A 27,531-nucleotide genomic window follows, 5' to 3' on the forward strand; every position below is an offset into this window, starting at 1 on the left:
GACCCCCACGAGGGAGAATAAGTGTCGGTATGCCGGCTGTCGGGATCCCGGCGCCGGTATACTGTGCGCCGGGATCCCGTCAGTCGGCATACTGAAGACCACCCGCTGTCACACAGGGGGTAATACTGAGCATTGCACCCAGTACAGAAGTGGCACTGTGCAGCTATTACACAGGGGGGAATACTGAGGATAGCACCCGGTACAGAAGTGGCACTGTGCAGCTGTCACACAGGGGATAATACTGAGGATTACACCCGGTACAGAAGTGGCACTGTGCACCTGTCACACAGGGGGTAATACTGAGGATAGCACCTGGCACAGACGTGGCACTGTGCAGCTGTCACACAGGATGTAATACTGAGGATTGCACCCAGCACAGAAGTGGCACTGTGCTGCTGTCACACAGGGGGTAATACTGAGGATTGCACCAGGTACAGAAGTGGCACTGTGCTACTGTCACACAGGGGGTAATACTGAGGACAGCACCCGGCACAGAAGTGGCAGTGTGCTGCTGTCACACAGGGGGTAATACTGAGGATTGCACTCAGCACAGAAGTGGCACTGTGCAGTTGTCACACGGGGTAATACTGAGGATAGCACCTGGCACAGAAGTGGCACTGTGCAGCTGTCACACAAGGAGTAATTCTGAGGATTGCTTCGGGCAAAAAAGTGGCACTGTGCAGCCGTCACACAGGGGGTAATACTGAGGATAGCACCCAGCACAGAAGTGGCACTGTGCTGCTGTCACACGGGGTAATACTGAGGATAGCACCCAGCACAGAAGTGGCACTGTGCTGCTGTCACACATGGGGTAATACTGAGGATAGCACCCAGCACAGAAGTGGCACTGTGCTGCTGTCACATATGGGGTAATACTGAGGATTGCACCCAGCACTGAAGCAGCACTGTGCAGCTTTTAGACAGGGGGTAATACTGAGGATTGCACCAGGTACAGAAGTGGCACTGTGCAGCTGTCACACAGGGGGTAATACTGAGGATAGCACCCAGCACAGAAGAGGCACTGTTCAGCTGTCACATAGGGGGTAATACTGGGGATAGCACCAGGCATAGAAGTGGCACTGTGCAGCTGTCACACAGGGGGTAATACTGAGGATAGCACCAGGTACAGAAGTGGCACTGTGCTGCTGTCACACAGGGGGTAATACTGAGGATAGCACCCGGCATAGAAGTGGCACTGTGCTGCTATCACACAGGGGGTAATACGGAGCATTGCACCCAGTACAGAAGTGACACTGTGCAGCTATTACACAGGGGGTAATACTGAGGATAGCACCCGGCACAGAAGTGGCACTGTGCAGCTGTCACACAGGAAGTAATACTGAGGATAGCACCAGGTACAGAAGTGGCACTGTGCACCTGTCACACAGGGGGTAATACTGAGGATAGCACCCGGTACAGAAGTGGCACTGTGCTGCTGTCACACAGGGGGTAATACTGAGCATTGCACCCAGTACAGAAGTGGCACTGTGCTGCTGTCACACAGGGGGTAATACTGAGGATAGCACCAGGCACAGAAGTGGCACTGTGCACCTGTCACACAGGGGGTAATACTGAGGATAGCACCCGGTACAGAAGTGGCACTGTGCAGCTGTCACACAGGGGGTAATACTGAGCATTGCACCCAGTACAGAAGTGGCACTGTGCAGCTATTAGACAGGGGGTAATACTGAGCATTGCACCCAGTACAGAAGAGGCACTGTGCAGCTATTACACAGGGGGTAATATTGAGGATAGCACCAGGCACAGAAGTGGTACTGTGCAGCTGTCACACAGGGGATAATACTGAGGATTGCAGTGATCGCGCTGAGCAGAAAAATAGGTGGGTCCCGGGGACCCCTCACTAGAAAAAAACAAAATGGGGTCCTACTTCACTGTTTCTGAGTTCCATAACAATTTATGCTTTTTGAGCACCCCACATGCCCAACACATACAACATGGCAAATCACATTCATATTTTCACTACTGATAAATACTTGGGCAGCACGGATGGTGCAGTGGTTAGCATTACTGCCTCACAGCACTGCGGTCATGGGTTCCAGTCATGGGGCAGTGCATCCCCTCCCATGAGGAACTGCTTTAGGACATCCCAGATGTTATTTCCTTGTGGAGCCCAGTGTACCCCGCAGCAGAAAACGAGATTTATGGTAAGAACTTACCTTTGTTAAATCTCTTTCTGCGAGGTACACTGGGCTGCACAAGCCGCCCACCCTGACGCACTTTGCTTTTTTGGGTTGGTATTGGCGTAGCCGCAGACACCCTCACCTGCAGTGAGTGTGTGGTGTAATTGGCTACGAGCGGTTGTCGTCTCTGGTACCAGCAACTGCATTGGGCTGGTTAACTAAACTGAGCTCCCTGGCATGGAGGCGGGGTTATAGAGGAGGCGGCGCTGTGCATTGGGAACAGTCTAAAGCTTTGAGCCTGTTGGTGCCTCAGATCAAGATCCTACTCTACACCCCTGATGTTATTTCCTTGTGGAGCCTAGTGTACCTCGCAGAATGAGATTTAACAACGGTAAGTTCTTACCATAAATCTCGTTTTTTCTCCAGGTGTGTGGGATGTGCAGCCGGCAAATTCACACATATAACTGTGGACTGGCAGCACTCACGGTAATGTGAAAAAACAACCTCAATTTTTATTTGTGACCAACTCTTTAATATTAGCGCAAGTGCCACCAATCCAACATAATATTTCCCAATAGAGAGGAAGGCGTCCAGGTAGGCACACACTGAATGGCTATATGTTTTAGGAATAGCAAAGCGGCACGCACAGGAATTGCATCTCAAAAGTATAAGTCTGGTGTCACGCATCTATCAGCTTGTCAGTGTTTCAGTTTTGTTTTGTTTTTAAACTTTTGTCAGGTCCTGACAAGCGGATCAATGCGCGACACCAGATTTAAACGTTTGGGATGCAAATCCTGCAAGTGCCACTTTGCTATTCCTACCGTACTGTCTGCATCTATAAAGTGGTCCTGGAGAGGTGGTGGAACTCATTTACCCAGCCACCCGCCCCCACCCCCTCACATTAAGTGGAGCCAGGGCCAGCGCTAGTGTTTTCGGCACCCCCCTGCAAACTATAAATTAGTGCCCTACTTCACATACTTTATAAAGGGACATTGATCTCACAAAGAAGCAACATGGTCACATAATAGTACTTTCAATTCAAATTGCACAACACAGTAGCACAACTGTTTTCACATTACACAACATAGTAATCCCCTTATTCAGGTTACATCACTCAGTAGTGCCCTTTATGCACATTGCACTACACAATGGTACCCTCTATACATGTTATGCCACACAGCAGTGCCCCTTATACACAATTCCCACAGTAGTAGTGCCCCTTACATATAATGACCACAGTACTGTCACTTATACACATAATGGCCACAGGAGTGCTGCTTATACACAAAATGCCCACAGTAGTAGTGCCCCTTACACATAATGCCCACAATGGTAGTGCCCCTTATACACATCTGTCACTTCAGCAGCTCACCATTTCTATCCCTCCAGCAACCACATGCCCTGTATCCCTCCAGAAACTTCTCCACTTCTATTGTCGCTCCAGCCCCCTCTCCTCTTATCTTCAAGATGCACAGAGCCTGCTCCTCTTCATTTCAGCAGTGGTGACAGCATGACATCAGTTACGCAGTGATGGAAAAGGAAACCACTGGGCCCTGAGGAGGGGATGAATGCTGTCCAACATACACGGCATGTTTGAGTACCAGGAGGGGTGGACTTTAAATAGAGGAGGACCATGGAGCCACCAGGGCCTGAGGAAGGGGGAGGTGGCTGCAGCTCATCAGTAACACATCTATTGATGAAGGTGACGGGGCAGGTTTTTCTGTTGGAATTACTGTGCAGGGAAATTGAGGTGGTTGCACCACGTTCTCCCTCAATTTATCCCCTGGGCGCCGGGGAAAGTTGATCACAACATTTGGGACATAGTGATGGCACTTTCCAGTGTGTGTGTATATATCACATACAGATATACACTAGCTGAAGTATACAGCATTGCCCAGGTTTAAATCTTCAAGTTAAGTTATGAATGAGTTGGATATAAAAAGTTCTGTCTGGTGTACACCAACAGGATCTCTGACCAGGACCTCAATCCTTTAACAAGTCTTCTTGGGCCCACTGTTATCACTTTGTGACGTTTACATCCAAATCCATCCAGTGGAAAGCCCAGAACAGGCTCGCCGGGTCAATGTTCTGCCTGATGAACACTAATAGGAGGTCCAACCAGGACCCCAACCACATAGTATGTCTCCTGAGATCCAGTATTACCACTCTGAAGTTTCATCCTTCCTGTGAATGGCTCAGAATAGGTTCCCCAGGGTCAAAGTTCTGCCCAGCATACACCCAACAGGAGGTCTGACCAGGATCCTAATTCCCTAAAACCTGCCTAGAAACCAACTGGACCACCTCATGTTGGTTTCATCCCAACTGGTGCAAAGGTGTCCTAATTCCTAACCAGACAGACAAACAGCCCAATGATTTAGATATTTATAAAGATATTAGTAACACACAATTAATTTCCATCTAAAATGAATGGCTGCACATTTAGTTTTTACATATTTCTACTATAGGACCTGCATGCTGCCTAAAAGCAGTCTTCAGAGTCTGCCCCGCTGTGGTAATGCAGGTAGGACCTGCATTGTTGCCTGATGGAGGTTCGGGGAAGTAGACACACACACCAGGAACAGCCAGGGGGGGGGGGGGGGGGCTACGTTAACAAGGCGGGAAAGGCACCCGTGTTAAGTGACCCGGGGCTCCAGAAGACCTAATCCAGCACTGTTTGCAGGTAATCCAATCCCAAATACCGTAACGGTAGTCTAGGCCATGTGCCATCTTCTAGCCTTAGAGAAGAAGCGTACAACAATCTATACTGACTTGCAGTTGTGAGTGACTGCATGTACCTACCCACCCCCTTCACAACTGTCCGCGCTGGCAGCAGAGTGAGGGCGTTGTAATAACTACCAACAATGAGGGATGGACAGCAGAAGGCAATTGTTGACAACCATAGATGTTCCAAATGGAACCTGGAAATAAATTTTCAAGCAAACCGCCACTTCTCATCGGATACAGTGATCTGATGCTCATCCAATGGTTGGCCCTGAAGTGGCGTCCGCAGCTCAGCTACTGTGCAGATGCGCTAAGCTCTGACTGGTTCTGCCCATGCACACAGTACAGTTTGTAAATGCTGATTTACTTACAGGACTAAAAACAATCCCTTAATACACTTAAATTCGGGCTGCTGTATGTAATCCTTAACCTACGTACTTTTTACTCAGTTAGCGTACAAAAGCCCGTACCGCGTACACACGCCGCAACGGACGTACAAAGTACACGCAGTGCATACACACACACACCGACACGCTGAGAGCACAATGCAGCTACACGTGTGGCTGAAATACACTTTAAACTTTAGCAGGAAAGAGACACGACACCAATTGTATTTAAGATGTTGGGATCCGACCCACCAACATATAATTGCTGAAAGGCATAGGCACACGCATGGGGGGTTTCTGGTTGCCCAGAAACCCCCCTCCCCTTGGCAAGTGGCAAACTATGACAACAATAGCAACGGTATATAATACGATTACTAGAGCCGCCGTCACATTATGCAGTGCTGCTGCACATACCCAGTAGCAGCTTTTTCTACAAAGTTTGTGTGTGTGTGGTTCTGAGCACTCATTCAGTGCACTGGACCAAAGAGTAGCTACCAGAAAGAAGGGACAGGAGCCTTACTATGAGGTGGGAGAATGTGTGCTTAGAAAGTGCAGTACCAGTTCCATAATGTTTGTGCCTTTATTATAGTATGTTTAACCTTTTCCAGACCACTTATATTATTTATATAATTTAAATATGTTTCTTACAGCCTATACTATAGATCAGTGGTTCTCATCCTCGGTCCTCAAGTACCCCCAACAGTTCATGTTTTCCAGGTCACCTAGCAGTTGAACAGGTGTATTTATTACTCACTGACACATTTTAAAAGACCCACAGGTAAAGAAAATTATTTCACTTGCAGTCCTGTGAGGAGACCTGGAAAACATGAACTGTAGGGGGTACTTGAGGACCGAGGTTGAGAACCACTGCTATAGATCATCTATAATGTTCCGCAGAGTGGAATATATGGAAATTGCATTTGGAAACCCCCCTCTAGGAATCCTGCGTTTGCCACTGACAGGGGGTTACAACAGATATACAATCACACGAACAGAAAAGAGGCTACAATCAATGGTACATACATTTGTTTCGCCAGCGCCACACGGTCCTGGTGCTCAGTCAATCAAGGAAGATGACCTTCAGAGAGAGGAATGACCGGCTAGGCAGCTTGGCTTTTATACAGTTGGTCAAAACACAATACAATAGAAACTGTAACCTCTTCCTCTATAGGACAAAGGGCTGGTCATTTACAGTACAGGAGGGGTCATAGGTTGGTTTGAATAGGTGGGCGATGTCTGGTCCAGGTGTGCTTGCAGTTGGTCTCCACTGGGTTCCCGCCGAATATCAGAGTACAGTAAACACAGTATCCTGTTTGCGCAGGAGCGTGCTATTTTCTGCAAACTGCTACCGGAATGTTGCCCTTAAAATACCCTACGGTTGGATATGAAACACCACCTCATAACCTAATGCTGTGCCCTCATATCCTGTAAAGGTGAATCCCTTTGTTGTTGTACCTTTTAAACAAGTATAAATTGCTGGTGTGGTGCGTGTGGGCCATGTGTATATTGTGCACTATGTGGATTAAATATGAGATATGTCTTTGTGGCTTTCCCATGCGAATACAAATGCTACTGTAATTACTCATAAGTACACGCACAGAGGCCATCTGTGTGGTGTTTGCATGTGATGTGTGTACTGTAATATTTTCCGACTTCGACAGGTTACACCATGGACTGGTTATGATGGAATGTCCGGTAGTAGCCATTGCTTTGTTTGGTGTTGGAAGCCCAGCAACCACTCACTGCCAGGCTTCCAATGTCTGTCCCTACCAGGGGTGAAAGCTTCAAGCACAGGATCATGGGACAGCCATCCATACATGCCTTGGTCGTAGCAACAACCAGCACTTTTTTTTGCAGTACGCATAAGGAACCAGATGTTGTACATGCATAAAGTTATTGTGCAGCGGATGAGGACCGGGGGGGATGGAGTCATGATGTCAACAGCCTCATATTAACCTATTATACCACAGGCAGAAGGAGGCATGCAATGGTGGAGACCAACACAATCACAGCACCAAGTGTAAAAAACATTTCCATCAAGCCAGGAACAACGGCCATTTCCAAGCATCAGCCGTCACTGTCCACCCCTAATAAGGAGTCATACTGGCAGATCTTTCAGGGAAGTGAGAAATCAATGTGTACAACTAGGTGCAGACACATACGTTGCTGGTCATCATTTCAGACACATGGATGAATGGATTCTGGTGCGTATTTGTCCAAATATCCACATGGAAGAGGCAATAGCAGCCATACATCTTACCAAGGGAGGCAGTCAATTTACCTACCAAGCATCCAGTTATCAAATGTAGGGTAATAAATAGAGAAATAATTGGCTTTAGTATTTTTCTAGTAAATAAATGATACCACCACCCTGTGCAAATTCTCCTGATCATTGGTACTGCTCATGGTTATTAAGAAACCGTTCTATACCGAGATAAAGCGCAGAACCTGCTTAGGGAGATCGGGTGGTAATTACCAAGTGAAGTCATCTGGAATCCTGTGTTGCTAAAACGTCAGAGAAAGGAGGAGTTAGAAACAGCAGCGTTTCAGTTGGAGAGTCAGGGTTACACTGAACAGTGCATTTTAGAATCATGGTCCATTTGAAGGTTTCATCTTTGAGTTTCTCCAAGAAGACAAATGCATTAACTGATGAGAAGTGATGGCAATTGGTCTGACTGATCGGGAAGTCTAGTTAGGTCAGGGCAGCGGTTCCGCCGACGTGTGTCACTAGTAGGCATGGTAAACTGCCCCGCAGCAGGTAGATTGCTCTATAATAACCATCCCAATGACTGTATGAGAGTCATTGTGGGAAAGATCCTGGCCATGCAGAATAGGGCAGCATGCCATTGGTTGTCATCTGTAACTGCAGAGGACTAAGCCCTGAAGCTTTACACAAGCCTACATGGTTATCTGTACCAGGGGTTCTCAACCCCACGACTCATGTATCCCCAACAGGCCATGTTTTCTATCTGTGGAAGCAGGTGGGATAATTACTGACCCAGCCAAATAGACCAGCACACGTGCATGATTAAATACATCCTGAAACCATGACCTGTTGGGAGTACTTGGGGACTGGAGTTGAGAATTCTGGGATAGATCGTTCTAGTTAGCAAAAACTAAATAGCAATTTTAAAAAATCCTCAGTTCCTCCCTGAACCCAAAAATAAAACCATGACGTAGACTTAGACAGCTAAATTCTTTTGCATTTCATATAAAATACCATCAGTGACGACACTACACATTCATATTTTATTTGAATATCAAATATATAAAAGACACTTAAAACAAAAATCACAGATATTTCTTCCCCCCCCCCCCCCCCCCCCCCATATCCTGCAGGTAACTCTGCGCACGGTCTTCATGTTCCTTGGCCATGTCCGCTCCCTTGCTGCTGCGTTGAGGCTTTTGTGTAGAGATTGGTCAACTGGCCCTAAAGAAAGCAGATTACACTCATTGTATAATATATATGTCAGCAGGTCACCAACCTTTATGTATTGCGCCATCCCCTACCACACGGCTGTAAGCGTCTGGTCAAGTCACGCATTCTATTCAATATCAACAAAAACCCAAACACATTCACTGACACTTTACAAATCCAGAACATCAAGAAAAGCCCGAGTCCAATATTCATGTTAGATAAATACACACGCAAGGTTTTAAGTTGTGTTACCCAATTTAATTCTAAAATGAAAGCACCTTTTTTAACAGTACTGTATAAAGGGTCATGTAGCTCATTTTGGGGGGGAGGGGGGGGGGGGGGGTCATCTGATGATTTTGATGATATGACAATTTTAAGTTAAAAAAAACCAACAACAACCACCACCAACGACGACCATGCAAGAATTTGCAAATGAACAGCCATTTCTTGTGAAGGGATGCAATTGATTTGCCGGCTGTCAGGATCTCGCCAGTCAGAATACAGATGCCGGAATCCCAGTGCACAGGGGCTATTCCCCACTTGTGATTGTCCTCGTCATCATACTGGCGGGTGGAATGCTGCTGTCGGGATCTTGACAGCTGGTATCCGCTCACCAGTCAATAGTATGTATTCCCTTGTGAACACTGCGGATGGGAGAGACAATCTAATTGTTACTATTAGTTCATATTGCTGCTACAACAAGTTCTACAGGGGGGATTCTGCAGTTTCCCGTGCATGAATCCCAATTTTTGGGCACGGGAAAAGGCTATTTAATTGAATAGCCTTTCCTCGCACTCCAGGTTTTTTTTTACGGCAATTAGTTGCGGGGTAAACCTCGCAGTTAATTAGATACCCCCCTATGTATTAATGCTGGAATGTTACATGTGCATACGAGATGTTCTGTTTGTGTGTGAATACATTATGGGGGTCATTCAGAGTTGTGCGCTCGCTAGCTGCTTTTAGCAGCATTGCACACGCTAGGCCGCCGTCCTCTGGGAGTGTATCTTAGCTTAGCAGAATTGCGAATAGAAATTTCTTAGCAGTTTCTGAGTAGCTCCAGACCTACTCACAAATAGCGATCAGTTCAGTCAGTTTAGTTCCTGGTTTGACGTCACACACACGCCCAGCGTTCGGCCAACCACTCCCCCGTTTCTCCAGACACTTCCGCGTTTTTCCCTGAAGCGCCTGCGTTTTTCCGCACACTCGCAGAAAACGGCCAGTTTCCTCCCAGAAACACCCACTTCCTGTCACACTACGATCAGCAGAACGATGAAAAAAACGTTGTTACGCCGTGAATAAAATACCAAACAAACTTGGCGCAGGCGTGCAGCGTAAATTGCGCATGCGCAGTTTGCAACTAATCGCTCCGTAGCGAAAAAAAATAACGAGCGAACAACTCGGAATGACCCCCTATATACACACACACTATGTATTATTGTCTCAGCAAGATACGGCAGCGCAGTTTACGTCCTTTGTAAATTAATAACTTCACAGCAATAAGAGTGAACACATTAGGCACTCCCCCAGGTGACACCCCTAAACACGGGCACTCACCCCAGTGACACCCCTAAACATGGTACAGTTGAAACACGTGCGTAATTAGGACCACATTCTGCGCAGTAGAGTAAGCCAATAGGAAGGCACTTACGACAAGCGTATGAATGTGCTGTACTGTGTCGTGTCTTAGCAGCTCCACGTCCAGCGTCTCCAGGTCATCAAAAGCCGATGACAGCGTCTGAGAAATATTAGTGTTAGAAAAAAAAAAAAAAATCACTTGTATATTAAGACGCTACAGAGGAGAACAGTGACAACGCCTTGCTTTTATGCGGGGTGCAGTGGTCAAGGGGGAGATTTATCAAAGCTTGGAGCCGTGTTTGATGGTACTTTCTCCCTAAGCTTTGATAAAACTCCCCCTAATATCTGTAATAAATTTGGAGCAGGAGGTGCACTGTTCCTCGTTATATACAAGGTTACCGAGTGATCTCACTATTTACAGAATGTTACACGAGTCTACAGGGACTGCCACGAGGGATACGGTAGACAGGCAATACTGCTGTACAAACAGATCTGTTCAACTTGGATTCCTCTGATCACTTAGAACAGGTCCCTTTTGGCAAGTGCACTAGTAGTAAGGACACAGCGTGGGGGTGCTGCTAAAATTTGGAGGTTACCAACCTCCCAATTCACTAAAGAGGGGGGGTTAAACTAAAGAACTCCCTGAATCATTAGCCTCAATTTACCTCGTTTACCCAGCAGACAATTCTAGATATTTGCTCAAGGTAGTCCCTAGCTATGTGGGGTGTGTTCACACATATATTTGGCAGCATGCATTGAACAACTAAGATTTAGAGTGTTTCTGCCATTATTGGACAGGCAGGGAAACGGTTTGCCATTTACAACACACCTTTGCATATTTTATACAAACACCACATTATAATAATGAGTTTATACTGTAGCTTGGCCCCCCCTTTTTTCGAGGTGTGGGGGGAAATATGGCGGGAGTTCGTCATCTAGATGGTAAAGAAATGATGCAGAGTATGGTCCGGTCATGGAAGGTTAGATGGATAAGCCCCTCTCCCTAAACGCACATACAAGGCAGCCATTACCTGTCCATCCGTCAGTGGTATCTGTATGAAGGGGAGACCCTCATATAGGGTCAGATTGTCACTCAGGGACGAGAATCCCCCATTCCGGGACGACCGGCTGGGAGGGGGGACGGCATTTCTGACAGAACAAGAAAAATCTAGTTACACGATTAAAGTCAGTTCTAAGATGTAAGAAAATGGGCAATAAATACAGTTTACCACAGATCAGGGGAGACAGACTCTCGCTCATGGATTGCGGTATTTATAGGTGGCCGTCACCGAGATATTTCATCTGCCCATTTATTACGCTTATACCACTGACTAACAAACCAGAGATTATAGAGGAGTCTATGTACTAACTTCTAAGTCTTGGAGAGAGATAAAGTGGATGAGATAAAGTACCAGACAATCAGCTCCTAACTGTCATTTTCCAAACACAGCCTGTAACATGATCATTAGGAGCCGATTGGCTAGTGCTTTATATCCATCCGCTTTCTTTCTCTAAGGCTTAGTAAATAGACCCCCTAAGTCACTGAAATATGGATTCTTTATCTACAAGTCAAAAAGAAAGAAAATAAGAATTTACTTACCGATAATTCTATTTCTCATAGTCCGTAGTGGATGCCTGGGACTCCGTAAGGACCATGGGGAATAGCGGCTCCGCAGGAGACTGGGCACATCTAAAGAAAGCTTTAGGACTATCTGGTGTGCACTGGCTCCTCCCCCTATGACCCTCCTCCAAGCCTCAGTTAGGATACTGTGCCCGGACGAGCGTACACAATAAGGAAGGATTTTGAATCCCGGGTAAGACTCATACCAGCCACACCAATCACACCGTATAACCTGTGATCTGAACCCAGTTAACAGCATGATAACAGAGGAGCCTCTGAAAAGATGGCTCACAACAATAATAACCCGATTTTTGTAACAATAACTATGTACAAGTATTGCAGACAATCCGCACTTGGGATGGGCGCCCAGCATCCACTACGGACTATGAGAAATAGAATTATCGGTAAGTAAATTCTTATTTTCTCTAACGTCCTAAGTGGATGCTGGGGACTCCGTAAGGACCATGGGGATTATACCAAAGCTCCCAAACGGGCGGGAGAGTGCGGATGACTCTGCAGCACCAAATGAGAGAACTCCAGGTCCTCCTCAGCCAGGATATCAATTTTGTAGAATTTTACAAACGTATTTGCTCCTGACCAAGTAGCTGCTCGGCAAAGTTGTAAAGCCGAGACCCCTCGGGCAGCCGCCCAAGATGAGCCCACCTTCCTTATGGAGTGGGCATTTACAGATTTTTGGCTGTGGCAGGCCTGCCACAGAATGTGCAAGCTGAATTGTACTACAAATCCAACGAGCAATAGTCTGCTTAGAAGCAGGAGCACCCAGCTTGTTGGGTGCATACAGGATAAACAGCGAGTCAGATTTCCTGACTCCAGCCCTCCTGGAAACATATTTTCAGGGCCCTGACCACGTCTAGCAACTTGGAGTCCTCCAAGTCCCTAGTAGCCGCAGGCACCACAAATAGGTTGGTTCAGGTGAAACGCTGAAACCACCTTAGGGAGAAACTGAGGACGACTCCTCAATTCCGCCATGTCCGAATGGAACATCAGATAAGGGCCATTTCAGGATAAAGCCGCCAATTCTGACACGCGCCTGGCCCCGGCCAGGGCCAACAGCATGACCACTTTCCATGTGAGATATTTTAACTCCACAGATTTAAGTGGTTCAAACCAATGTGACTTTTGGAACCCAAAACTACATTGAGATCCCAAAGTGCCACTGGAGGCACAAAAGGAGGCTGTATATGCAGTACCCCTTTTACAAACGTCTGAACTTCAGGGACTGAAGCTAGTTCTTTTTGGAAGAAAATTGACAGGGCCGAAATTTGAACCTTAATGGACCCCAATTTCAGGCCCAAAGACACTCCTGTTTGCAGGAAATGTAGGAATCGACCCAGTTGAATTTCCACCGTCGGGCCTTACTGGCCTCGCACCACGCAACATGTTTTCGCCAATTGCGGATAATGTTTTTACGGTTACATCCTTCCTGGCTTAGATCAGGATAGGGATGACTTCATCCGGAATGCCTTTTTTCCTTCAGGATCCGGCGTTCAACCGCCATGCCGTCAAACGCAGCCGCGGTAAGTCTTGGAACAGACAGGGTCCTTGCTGGAGCAGGTCCCTTCTTAGAGGTAGAGGCCACGGATCCTCCGTGAGCATCTCTTGAAGTTCCGGTTACCAAGTCCTTCTTGGCCAATCCGGAGCCACGAATATAGTGCTTACTCCTCTCCATCTTATCAATCTCAGTACCTTGGGTATGAGAGGCAGAGGAGGGAACACATACACTGACTGGTACACCCACGGTGTTACCAGAGCGTCTACAGCTATTGCCTGAGGGTCCCTGGACCTGGCGCAATACCTGTCGAGTTTTTCCCAACGGTTTATAATCATGTGGAAGACTTCTGGGTGAAGTCCCCACTCTCCCGGGTGGAGGTCGTGTCTGCTGAGGAAGTCTGCTTCCCAGTTGTCCACTCCCGGAATGAATACTGCTGACAGTGCTATCACATGATTCTCCGCCCAACGAAGAATCCTTGCAGCTTCTGCCATTGCCCTCCTGCTTCTTGTGCCACCCTGTCTGTTTACGTGGGTGACTGCCGTGATGTTGTCCGACTGGATCAACACCGGCTGACCTTGAAGCAGAGGTCTTGCTAAGCTTAGAGCATTGTAAATGGCCCTTAGCTTCAGGATATTTATGTGAAGTGATGTCTCCAGGCTTGACCATAAGCCCTGGAAATTCCTTCCCTGTGTGACTGCTCCCCAGCCTTGCAGGCTGGCATCCGTGGTCACCAGGACCCAGTCCTGAATGCCGAATCTGCGGCCCTCTAGAAGATGAGCACTCTGCAACCACCACAGGAGGGACCCCTTGTCCTTGGTGACAGGGTTATCCGCTGATGCATCTGAAGATGCGACCCGGACCATTTGTCCAGCAGGTCCCACTGGAAAGTTCTTGCGTGGAATTTGCCGAATGGGATTGCTTCGTAGGAAGCCACCATTTTACCCAGAACCCTTGTGCATTGATGCACTGAGACTTGGCTCGGTTTTAGGAGGTTCCTGACTAGCTCGGATAACGCCCTGGCTTTCTCCTCCGGGAGAAACACCTTTTTCTGGACTGTGTCCAGGATCATCCCTAGGAACAGAAGACAAGTCGTCGGAACCAGCTGCGATTTTGGATATTTAGAATCCACCCGTGCTGCAGCAACACTACCTGAGATAGTGCTACACCGACCTCCAACTGTTCCCTGGATCTTACCCTTATCAGGGAATCGTCCAAGTAAGGGATAACTAAAATTCCCTTCCTTTGAAGGAATATCATCATTTCGGCCATTACCTTGGTAAAGACCCGGGGTGCCGTGGACCATCCATACGGCAGCGTCTGAACTGCTAGTGACAGTTCTGTACCATAAACCTGAGGTACCCTTGGTGAGAAGGGTAAATTTTGACATGAAGGTAAGCATCCTTGATGTTCCGAGACATCATGTAGTCCCCTTCTTCCAGGTTCGCAATCACTGCTCTGAGTGACTCAATCTTGAATTTGAACCTCTGTATGTAAGTGTTCAAAGATTTTAGATTTAGAATCGGTCTCACCGAGCCGTCCGGCTTCGGTACCACAACAGTGTGGAATAATACCCCGTTCCCTGTTGCAGGAGGGGTATCTTGATTATCACCTGCTGGGAATACAGCTTGTGAATGGCTTCCAAAACTGTCTCCCTGTCAGGAGACATCGGTAAAGCCGACTTTAGGAAACGGCGAGGGGGAGACGTCTCGAATTCTAATTTGTACCCCTGAGATATCACCTGAAGGATCCAGGGGTCTACTTGCGAGTGAGCCCACTGCGCGCTGAAATTCATTGAGACGGGCCCCCCACCGTGCCTGATTCTGCTTGTAAAGTCCCAGCGTATACTGAGGGCTTGGCAGAGGCGGGAGAGGGTTTCTGTTCCTGGGAACTGGCTGATTTCTGCAGCCTTTTTCCTCTCCCTCTGTCACGGGGCAGAAATGAGGAACCTTTTGCCCGCTTATCCACGAAAAGACTGCGCCTGATAATACGGCGTCTTCTCATGTTGAGAGGCGACCTGGGGTACAAACGTGGATTTCCCAGCTGTTGCCGTGGCCACCAGGTCTGAAAGACCGACCCCAAATAACTCCTCCCCTTAATAAGGCAATACTTCCAAATGCCGTTTGGAATACGCATCACCTGACCACTGACGTGTCCATAACCCTCTACTGGTAGAAATGGACAACGCACTTAGACTTGATGCCAGTCGGCAAATATTCCGCTGTGCATCACGCATATATAGAAATGCATCTTTCAAATGCTCTATAGGCAAAAATATACTGTCCCTATCTAGGGTATCAATATTTTCAGTCAGGGAATCCGACCACGCCAACCCAGCACTGCACATCCAGGCTGAGGCAATTGCTGGTCGCAGTATAACACCAGTATGTGTGTAAATACATTTTAGGATACCCTCCTGCTTTCTATCAGCAGGATCCTTAAGGGTGGCCATCTCAGGAGAGGATAGAGCCCTTACAAGCGTGTGAGCGCTTTATCCACCCTAGGGGGTGTTTCCCAACGCACCCTAACCTCTGGCGGGAAAGGATATAATGCCAATAACATTTTAGAAATTATCAGTTGTTATCGGGGGAAACCCACGCATCATCACACACCTCATTTAATTTCTCAGATTCAGGAAAACTACCGGTAGTTTTTCCTCACCGAACATAATACCCCTTTTTGGTGGTACTCGTATTATCAGAAATGTGTAAAACATTTTTCATTGCCTCAATCATGTAACGTGTGGCCCTACTGGAAGTCACATTTGTCTCTTCACCGTCGACACTGGAGTCAGTATCCGTGTCGGCGTCTATATCTGCCATCTGAGGTAACGGGCGCTTTTAGAGCCCCTGACGGCCTATGAGACGTCTGGACAGGCACAAGCTGAGTAGCCGGCTGTCTCATGTCAACCACTGTCTTTTATACAGAGCTGACACTGTCACGTAATTCCTTCCAACAGTTCATCCACTCAGGTGTCGACCCCCTAGGGGGTGACATCACTATTACAGGCAATCTGCTCCGTCTCCACATCATTTTTCTCCTCATACATGTCGACACAAACGTACCGACATACAGCACACACACAGGGAATGCTCTGATAGAGGACAGGACCCCACTAGCCCTTTGGGGAGACAGAGGGAGAGTTTGCCAGCACACACCAAAGCGCTATATATATATATATATATATATATATATATATATATATATATATATATATATATATATATATATATATATATATATATATATATATATATATATATATATATATATATATATATATTGGTGTCCACACAGGTGGCGGGTGCACTCTCACAAATGTACTCAGATTCTGTGGTTGATATCAATTGTTCTTTATTATAGCCTCATAGATACGACGTTTCGACCCTTCCACAGGGTCTTTTTCAAGACAGGCGTTATGATATCTTTATTTCATATTGTGCATAGTTTAAACAATGCCTAAAGAGAATACAAAAAATGAAAAAAGACTCAGCCTCCCAGGCCCCTTAAAGTTGGCAGAAGAACCAATGTGAACTGGGCTTCAAATACCCTGTTCGTATGGTGACTATGGTGTAAAATAGAGTATACTTCCAAAAAACCACCTTTAACCAAGATGTAATGACTCACCAAAACAGTGTTCAAAAGAGCCACCTTAATCCCTGCAACAAGAGGAATACCACTGATCCACCAGAGAGTGCCGTATTTCACCCTTTCAACCACTAGTGGAAACCACACAGATATATTTCTCATAGACAACAGAACAAAATGATCACTTACACACACTCTTAAAAACAGGATCACAAAGCGCGTAGCCTGTAGATAGCCACCGTTGCATGTGGTCCTATAATGGCTGCATAAGAATTAACTGTTAGACACCGGGATAACACGCCCTCCACCATTTCACACATAATACTATTAACAAACTGCCGTTACCTATAACAATAGCTGTATGGATGTGAAGCATCCTGGGATCATATTTTCACTGCAGCAGCTCAAACAGACCTACAAACAGTTCATCCACTCAGATAACCTTATATAAGTGTTTTTCCCCTTATAGCTGCTGTATTGTTAATACTGCGCCTAATTAGTGCCCCCCTCTCTTTTTTAACCCTTTCTGTAGTGTAGTGACTGCAGGGGAGAGCCAGGGGAGCTTCCCTCCAACGGAGCTGTGAGGGAAAATGGCGCCAGTGTGCTGAGGAGATAGGCTCCGCCCCTTTTTCGCTGACTTTTCTCCTGCTTTTTTATGGATTCTGGCAGGGGTTAAAATTCATCCATATAGCCCTGGGGGCTATATGTGATGTATTTTCGCCAGCCAAGGTGTTTTTATTGCTGCTCAGGGCGCCCCCCCCTAGCGCCCTGCACCCTCAGTGACCGAAGTGTGAAGTGTGCTGAGGAGCAATGGCGCACAGCTGCAGTGCTGTGCGCTACCTTGGTGAAGACAGGATGTCTTCTGCCGCCGATTTTCCGGACCTCTTCTGTCTTCTGGCTCTGTAAGGGGGCCGGCGGCGCGGCTCTGGGACCCATCCATGGCTGGGCCTGTGATCGTCGCTCTGGAGCTAATGTCCAGTAGCCTAAGAAGCCCAATCCACTCTGCACGCAGGTGAGTTCGCTTCTTCTCCCCTTAATCCCTCGATGCAGTGAGCCTGTTGCCAGCAGGTCTCACTGAAAATAAAAAACCTAAGCTAAAACTTTCACTAAGAAGCTCAGGAGAGCCCCTAGTGTGCACCCTTCTCGTTCGGGCACAGAGATCTAACTGAGGCTTGGAGGAGGGTCATAGGGGGAGGAGCCAGTGCACACCAGATAGTCCTAAAGCTTTCTTTAGATGTGCCCAGTCTCCTGCGGAGCCGCTATTCCCCATGGTCCTTACGGAGTCCCCAGCAACCACTTAGGACGTTAGAGAAATAGCAACTGTCTTAGCTTGTTTATAGAATTGTTTGTACTACATATTCTATTACAGAACATCACGTGGACCATCCATGATCAATCACTATAAGTACTTTACTTACATACGGTATATATCTACTAAATTACGCGTTACACTGATTCTACACAGAATAGCTGTTGTCGAAGTCGAAAATATTATGGTCACACACATCACATACAAACTCCACACAAGTGGCCTCTGTGCGCGTGCTTGTTCTGCCGTGCGCATACTCGCACGTTGCGTATATTGTCTCACGAGGTCCTGCGTATTAGCGCGTGGTATGAGTAATTACGGTAGCATATGCATTCGCATGGAAAAGCCCCAAAGACATCTCTCATATTTAATCCACAGAGTACATAATTTACACAGTCTACATGCACCACACCAGCAAGTTACATTTACTTTAGAGGTATAACAATAGAGATATTCAACATTACAGGATATGAGGGGACAGAATTAGGTTAGGACATGGTGTCTGGTATCCAGCTGTACAGTATTTTAAGAGCAATATTCTGGTAGCAGTTTGCAGAAGATAGCACGCTCCTGCGCATAGATATGCGCAGGAACAGATTATTACTGTATTTACTGTACTCTTGATATTCGGCGGGAACCCAGTGGAGAACATCTGTAAGTGCACCTGGACCAGGCATCGCCCACCTATTCAAACCCACCTATTCAAACCGACCTATGACCCCTCTTGTACTGTAAATGACCAGCCCTTTGACCTATGGGTGAAGAGATTACAGTTTCTATTGTTTAATGATTTGGACTAATGTATAAAAGCCAAGCCTCCTGGCCGGTCAGAGACTCTCTGAGGGTCATCTATCCAGATTGACTGAGGACCGGGAGGCGCTGGCGAACAAACGTATGTATCCATTGATTGTAGCCTATTCTCTTATGTGATTGCATTACTGTTGTACCCCCTTTTGAGTAAATAGTTGTTGCTGGGTTGGATCTCAACATTACATATACAATTGGTGTCGCATTCCTTTCCCGTTAGGGGTTATAAAGTGTATTCTGCCGCACGTGTAGCTACTTTGTGCTTACAGCGTGATGACGTGTGCACGCAATTTGTACGCATTTGTTAGGGGTTACACACACACGCTTAGCGGTCGCAGCGGCCTGAACAGTTGTACATTTAAAGTATTGCTTTTCTTCCTGAAAGTTATATATCCTCGCAATATATCCATTATAATCAGAAGTGTCACATTTGCCATTACACAGTGTTTAATACAACTTCTGATACAGATCATAACATACATCCTGTCCATGATGCCATTTACCCCCCCCCCCCCCCAAGGTATACCCCACACTACAACGTGACGCGTTTTACCATGTCTTGTTTGCACATCCCACATTATGGCCGGTGGGGAAAGTAGGCCGCACTAAAGAAAACAAAGGACAGTGCTGTGGTGACACCCAGCCTCCCTCTTATCCTATACAGGCCTGAACGCTCCCGTACCTTGATGTGCGAGACACCAATCTAGTGGAGGAGACAGATGTCATCATCTTCTTGGGCGCCTTATTTAGCGGGGTAGCAGAGATAGACCTAAGTAAAACAGACTCTTATTACACACATGGGGTTAAAGACAAAACAGGTTCCCGCAACTCTTTATAGGTAATCATTGCAGGTGAGCAACCACCATCCCCCACCACGTCAAACAGGCAAGACTCCTTGAGTCTTCATCAGGAGACATAAATGGCCTTTCAGGGGGGCGCCCATAAGTAGGTGATGCTGATTGGACTGTTGCATACTTGTTCTTAGGCAGACTACCTGCTGGCATTTAAACTCTGGAGCCCAACTTAACATTAGGGTGAAGCCCATTCTATTTAATCAGCATTGTGCTGTGTTTTTCCACCAACCTTATTAGAGTTACTGTGTGAAGCCACTTTTGATTGGATGAGCAGTTTTTACATTTCTCATTACAGTGGAATACAAGATAAAATAAAGTGGTGAATGAAGGTCTCGGGGGAAGCCTTTAGATTATTGCAGTCTGGTGCAGGTTCTGGCTCATTGCCCCCTGTCTAGTGGGAAAGCAACCCAGGCTGTACACCAATAGAAGTTGAAGCCCATGCACGTAGTAATGGAGCTGCTCCTTTCTACACTGGAAGCATGAAATGTATAAAGATGCTGGTATAACAGTATAGGACATATAGCATTTACACTTCATCACGTGGAACCCAATACACAGACAACACAACTGCCCTCTAATGCTCATCCAGGAGACTCAGGGCCAGGTGGTAATGCTACTACAAGCCAGGTCTTCATCACACAAGCCGGAGATCAGAGGAGGAGAGGGTCCTACATTCATGCTGCATTCTTCTTATACCACCATCCCACTTCTCCTATACCAGCAGAAGGGTACAAGCACCACTCAGGGACAACTACAGGATGGGGGGCTGTGTAGATTTAGAACAGGCACGGACTGCAGAGCAGAGGTCCTGTCCCACCAGCCCATGTGCAAGAAGCAAACAGAATTTTGCCTTTAATGTCTCCCAACGTACCAAAGCCAATGGGGGTTTGTCAAACAAAACTGAGGGCATCACTATAGCCGAGCCTGTTACCTGGTCATGGCTATGGTTCTCTTCTCAATTCCGCCAGTCAATGAAACCAGAGATTTACTTTTTGGAACCTATGAAGAGAAGAATATAAAGATTTAACCCTACACTAGTGCCAGGAGCTTTTGGAACAGAGACCCATCCGAAACTGTAGAAACTTTAGGGGTATTGTTGGCCCCTGGACTTTTCAAAACCAGGTTATCACCCCTTTTAATCAGACATCCCGAACGGCCAATTATGTGGCTTCTTTGCCCCTTAAATCATACTTGGCAATGTGCTTCCCACCCCACTCAGGCAGAGAACTGCAAACTGCCTACTATACATCTATCTCAGCCTCGTGACCACCTCTGTGGTCACAAGGCCTGTTATCAGTTTACCAGACCCCATTGCAGTCACCACCCCGGCTCACCTTTTGGACTGTCCGGTTCCTCTGCAATGTGGACATCACTTTGCACCCTACTGGTTCCCGATAGTCTGCAGATGTCATCTCCTTAGCTACAAGAAGAAAGCTTGCTGGACCAAAACATCCAGAAATACATCTATGCACAAGTTTCATTATGAGCACCTTACCCTTCCGGCTGTTCTTCCTGACTAGTTTAACCTCTGGTAGATCGTCCAGAGCATCTACCTGCAATGTAGGAACATAGGCAATGTCACATGTCATCAAAATGCAATAAATGAAAGACCAAAATGGCTGCAGATCCAGAGACCAGTGCCAGGGAGAGCTCACCTTCACAGCTGCGTCCATCTTGTTTGCTTCCATCAGCTCTGGAAGTGAAGGAGAAATTATTCAATCTAACTGGGTAAGTGGGACTAGGCTCCTATGACTCACCTAGAACCTAACAGGCAGTATATGGGCAGGGGTTATGTTACGGTCACAGCAAACTTCAGGTCCTGAGCTGGGTGCAGTTCTCAATATCTTCTTATTCTAGCTGTTTGGACACCTGCACAGTACACCACTGTCCTGTCACTTTACACCTTTGATTATTTTTGCAGTTTGCATACATTTTTAACAAACAATAGCATGGTGATACAATTTGCAAGGAGATCTATGGACTAGAAGCAAGACCTTAAGAGTCTCAGCCTTCTCCTTTAGGACCCTCTACAAGTCACATTTAAAGAGCCCCCATCAAGACTGTTAGACTATGTTTTACATTGTTGGAATCCAGGTTGTGTGCAAATGCTACATAAAGCAGCAATGACCACTCATGGTTAGCAACCATCAATGATGTGCCACAGATGGTCTTGCCATCAATGGTGGAGGTCCGATAGTTATCCACCACTGATGACAGAGTGCTGCAAGTCCCGCCTCCCTCTCGGAGTTTGTATTTGATACTGCTTGCATGAGGTATAGATGCCCTTCAAACTTTCAAGTCATTGATGGTTAGCAAAGATTGCACCATCAATGGAGGCCACTGATAGTGAACTAGTCAACAGTTATCCATAGCACAAAGGAAGTCAAACTTACTGAATGTGCTGTAACATCTGGGGTGCCAGGACAAGTCCCTTGGATCAGTGTCCAGCTACAGATTTCCTGAATTCTCCTGTTCCAGTCCTTGGCTGACCACTCCTTTAAATACAACTTGCATACTGGACATCTTGGCTGCAAAGCTGACACTCAACTTATGACTGGGTCTACACATGTCTATATCTAGATGGCACTCTGTACATACACAAGTATTAAGCTTTAAGACAATGCTGTCCACCAAGGTTCTCCGCACTAGTGCCAGACACTTGCCTATATGGGATAGCCTACCAGGAAAGTGGATCGGTCTTGTATTGGGTAAAACATGTCATAACTGCCATCAGAAGAGCAGCATGGACACCGAGCATGCTCACACAAGAGGCCCATGTTTGTGTGTGAACCATGATGTTGTTTACCCCAAAATACTGCAACACAGCAGATGGGGGGGAACCTAGTATCCCTCCTCCCTTCAGGCAAATGAGGAATACTTACATGTAGAATATGTAGACTGGAGAATATCAGTTGGACAATTTTGTACACTATGTCTCTCCCCCCACCTGGTCCTTTGCTAGGCCTGAGCATTCCGTGGCTCACCAGCTCTCGTGGGACAAATATCAGCATGCTGGACCTCCACGACAGACGGAGAGCCACAGAAAGTCCTTACACCAGGGAATACTGTGCATGGGGCTACCACAAGCATTGCAGTTACAGCAATAAGACAGGACGGTGGTGGGGATGCATATATTGGTATATGGGGAGTCAGTGTAAGGTTTGATGTAAGACAACTCACTGTAATACTCTGAAACCTTCATCTGTCTAATGGACATCGGCATCTTCAGGAGCTCGACCTCCAATATCTGATCTGGAAGAGCACTGAGAACATCCAGTTCCTTCTTCACCTCGGCCACACGTTCCTTCTCTAACCAGGGAAAGAGCAAATGTCCTACAGTCACCAAGGAATATTCCCACAGCAATGACACCACAGAGGAGGAAGACGGATAAACACCATGGTACGCATTAAGGGTCCGATTCAGGTTTGTAAGCAAGGCAAAAAAAAAGCACAGAACTTGGTAAAACCATGCTGCACTGCAGGTGGGGCAGATGTAACGTGTGCAGACAGATTTGGGTGGCGGTGTGTACAAATGGAAATCTAAATGACAGTGTAAAAATAAAGCTGTCTGACATGTGTGGGCTACATGCAAAAGCAGCCGGTATATACCCTGCACAGACAATATAACTCACCCAAATGTATCTCTGCACATGTTACATCTTCCCCACCTGCAGCGCAGCACCTCTTTGCCTATTGTGTGCTTTTTTACTTCTCTTACAAGGCTGAATCAGGTCATAAGCTAGGTGCTCACTGGACGGTATATTCGGTTCAATTGTTGGAATGGCACCAGGGCAGAGGTTCCCTTTGGAAGCTCTGTACACAGTCCGAGCCCTGAGGAATGCTATGATGCAGCACAGTGTGACGTGCTGAGCTTATTCTACTTCACCTAAATATATTTCTTGAGGCTTTGTAGGTTGGCCATGAAAACAAATAGGGAAGGAGGGCCCTGCTCATAAGAGAATTACATTCTAATAGAAAGGTACTGCTTGCACCAGAGGAGTGAGTCTGGTTCAGAGTGACTACTGGGACGGATATGAGGATATATTAGTGGGAAGGGGCATTGGTGCGAGCAGTAGGACAGGTGGGAGTCGGGTAGGTGCGAGCAGTAGGACAGGTGGGAGTCGGGTAGGTGCGAGCAGTAGGACAGGTGGGAGTCGGGTAGGTGCGAGCAGTAGGACAGGTGGGAGTCGGGTAGGTGCGAGCAGTAGGACAGGTGGGAGTCGGGTAGGTGCGAGCAGTAGGACAGGTGGGAGTCGGGTAGGTGCGAGCAGTAGGACAGGTGGGAGTCGGGTAGGTGCGAGCAGTAGGACAGGTGGGAGTCGGGTAGGTGCGAGCAGTAGGACAGGTGGGAGTCGGGTAGGTGCGAGCAGTAGGACAGGTGGGAGTCGGGTAGGTGCGAGCAGTAGGACAGGTGGGAGTCGGGTAGGTGCGAGCAGTAGGACAGGTGGGAGTCGGGTAGGTGCGAGCAGTAGGACAGGTGGGAGTCGGGTAGGTGCGAGCAGTAGGACAGGTGGGAGTCGGGTAGGTGCGAGCAGTAGGACAGGTGGGAGTCGGGTAGGTGCGAGCAGTAGGACAGGTGGAAGTCGGGTAGGTGCGAGCAGTAGGACAGGTGGAAGTCGGGTAGGTGCGAGCAGTAGGACAGGTGGGAGTCGGGTAGGTGCGAGCAGTAGGACAGGTGGAAGTCGGGTAGGTGCGAGCAGTAGGACAGGTGGAAGTCGGGTAGGTGCGAGCAGTAGGACAGGTGGAAGTCGGGTAGGTGCGAGCAGTAGGACAGGTGGAAGTCGGGTAGGTGCGAGCAGTAGGACAGGTGGAAGTCGGGTAGGTGCGAGCAGTAGGACAGGTGGAAGTCGGGTAGGTGCGAGCAGTAGGACAGGTGGAAGTCGGGTAGGTGCGAGCAGTAGGACAGGTGGAAGTCGGGTAGGTGCGAGCAGTAGGACAGGTGGAAGTCGGGTAGGTGCGAGCAGTAGGACAGGTGGAAGTCGGGTAGGTGCGAGCAGTAGGACAGGTGGAAGTCGGGTAGGTGCGAGCAGTAGGACAGGTGGAAGTAGGGTAGGTGCGAGCAGTAGGACAGGTGGAAGTAGGGTAGGTGCGAGCAGTAGGACAGGTGGAAGTAGAGTAGGTGCGAGCAGTAGGACAGGTGGAAGTAGGGTAGGTGTGAGCACTAGTGTAGGTGTGAGCACTAGTGTAGGTGTGAGGGGGCATTGGTGTGAGCACTAGTGTAGGTGTGAGCACTAGTGTAGGTGTGAGGGGGCATTGGTGTGAGCACTAGTGTAGGTGTGAGCAGGGTAGGTGTGAGGGGGCATTGGTGTGAGCACTAGTGTAGGTGTGAGCAGGGTAGGTGTGAGGGGGCATTGGTGTGAGCACTAGTGTAGGTGTGAGGGGGCATTGGTGTGAGCACTGGTGTAGGTGTGAGCAGGGTAGGTGTGAGGGGGCATTGGTGTGAGCACTAGTGTAGGTGTGAGCAGGGTATTGGTGTGAGCACTAGTGTAGGTGTGAGCAGGGTAGGTGTGAGGGAGCATTGGTGTGAGCACTAGTGTAGGTGTGAGCAGGGTAGGTGTGAGGGGGCATTAGTGTGAGCACTAGTGTAGGTGTGAGGGGGCATTAGTGTGAGCACTAGTGTAGGTGTGAGGGGGCATTAGTGTGAGCACTAGTGTAGGTGTGAGGGGGCATTGGTGTAATCCCCAAACAAAACACTTTAAAGGCCCTCAGTTTGTGGCATCCCTTAATGGCTCCACCATCAATGGTAGATTTTGAAACATAGCAGAAGCCATCTATAACTTGCGCATGCACAAATGGCGACAACACGTGCACATAACATGTTTGCGTTTCACCATTGGACTCAGTCAGCAATGATTGCTAAATCATCAATGCCAACCCTAATTGTTACTAATGAAAGGACAGCGAGTGGTATGTAATCCGTACAATACACAGCACACACTGGGGTAATTTGGACCAATCTACCTCAGTTTTTGGCCCGGTCCCCCTCTGCGTCCTATAGCTTTACTTTCATTCAGATACTTATTAGGAATAAAGATATTTGTCTTTTCACCAGACTATACACAGAGGCATTTGGCAGATTCCAGCAGGGCGCAGATAAGGCCGGCTACAGGGGTCAGGAACAGGCCGCAGCCACCAGTAGTAACAGAAGGCAAATTACCACGTGTCGGAAAACAAATCCCTTCCCGATGCTACATAGATGCACCCTGAGGTCTGCGAGCCTCAGACATGGTGCAGAAGCTGCTGTCACCCTCAGTTCTTCTGGACGCAATAGTGAGTCATAAAGGAGTCAGTAAAATTGTAGCTGTTAGTAAGTTTCTAGGATGTTCACCACAAGTATTTCTGATATCCTGGCTCATCACATACCAGCTACAATGTGCCAGCAACCAAGTCTGTCCTAGAGATCTCTCAGGAGCTCAGGTGGAGCTACCAGGGACCCAGCCACAACCTGTGCTCCTGGGAAGAGATCCTCAGAATAAACCCATCTGGGTCAGACCCATAGAATCCCCCCCTGAGGACCCCACGGCCATATAGGACGTATGATCAGCACTCACTTTGTTGCATGAAGTCCTGCATGAAGAGGCGGATCTTCTCATTCTTCTGTTCTTGCAAGGGGTCCACCATCCCCAACCCAGAGTCTCCACTGACCTGAGCCCGCTTGCCCCTGCACCTTCTGTCTCTCTTTGGGGGCATTGTGTCACAAGGCTTGCACTCTAGTGCTGCAGGTAATGACACAACTACAGCAGCGAGCAGACACCTTCCTCTTGTGCTCTGTGGAATGACTGGGCTGCCCAGTAAACATATGACTGCAGTCACCTGCGTTACAAAGGGGGAAAACCCACCCTTTCCATTACTAAATGAGTTCAGCACAGGTGATGGCAATCATACATGACCAGGGAAGTCCAGGAGCAGAGCACTGTGTACCTGCTGGAAGGGGTCTGTAATAAGGCTGTGGCAAAAAGCTCTGTGTAATACAGTGTTTCCCAACCGCGGTCCTCAAGGCACACTAACAGTCCTGGTTTTAGTGATATCCAGGCTTGAACACAGGTGACTTAATTAGTACCTGTTATTTTGATTTAACATCTGTGCTGAAGCCTGGATATCACTAAAACCTGCACTGTTGGTGTGCCTTGAGGACCGTGGTTGGAAATACCTGATCTAGAGGTTTATCATACCTCCCAACATGACCCTCTCCAGGAGGGACAGAATGCTCTGCTCCTGGACTTCCCGCTTAAATTATGATTTCCATCACCTGTAGTGAAACACCTTTCTTATCCATTTAACCTGTTCAAATCAAAACAGGTGTGAGCAATCATAAATGAAGAGAAAAGTCCAGAAGCAGAGCATTTTGTCCCTCCTGGAGAGGGTCATGTTGGGAGGTATGGTTTATCAAATATCAAACCTCCTAATAGGACTAATGGAGGTGTTGCCCATAGCAACCAAACTAATTCTAGCTATCATTTTGTAGACTGTCAGGGGTCTATTTATGATGCAGTGATAAGAGCGGAGAAGTGAGCCAGTGGAGAAGTTGCCCATGGAAACCAATCAGCATTGAAATAACATTTATAATTTGCATATGTTATACCCCATTATTGTGGGTAGTT

The 27,531-nt window shown here is 47.5% G+C and overlaps 1 protein-coding gene across 1 annotated transcript; it reads right to left on the bottom strand.

Annotated features, from left to right (window-relative positions):
- Positions 1 to 8,571: 8,571 nt before the first annotated feature.
- Positions 8,572 to 26,763, bottom strand: LOC134969823 (borealin-2-like). The gene is made up of 10 exons (XM_063946011.1): positions 26,482 to 26,763; positions 23,111 to 23,239; positions 21,586 to 21,623; positions 21,426 to 21,483; positions 21,265 to 21,350; positions 20,862 to 20,929; positions 19,759 to 19,845; positions 11,273 to 11,390; positions 10,315 to 10,401; positions 8,572 to 8,678 (listed from the first exon to the last, which is right to left on the bottom strand). The coding sequence occupies exons 1-10, from the start codon at positions 26,618 to 26,620 to the stop codon at positions 8,607 to 8,609; spliced, it is 882 nt and encodes a 293-aa protein (XP_063802081.1). The 5' UTR covers positions 26,621 to 26,763; the 3' UTR covers positions 8,572 to 8,606.
- Positions 26,764 to 27,531: the final 768 nt, after the last annotated feature.

This window comes from Pseudophryne corroboree, chromosome 11, assembly GCF_028390025.1.
Source record: "Pseudophryne corroboree isolate aPseCor3 chromosome 11, aPseCor3.hap2, whole genome shotgun sequence".
NCBI lineage: Eukaryota > Metazoa > Chordata > Amphibia > Anura > Myobatrachidae > Pseudophryne > Pseudophryne corroboree.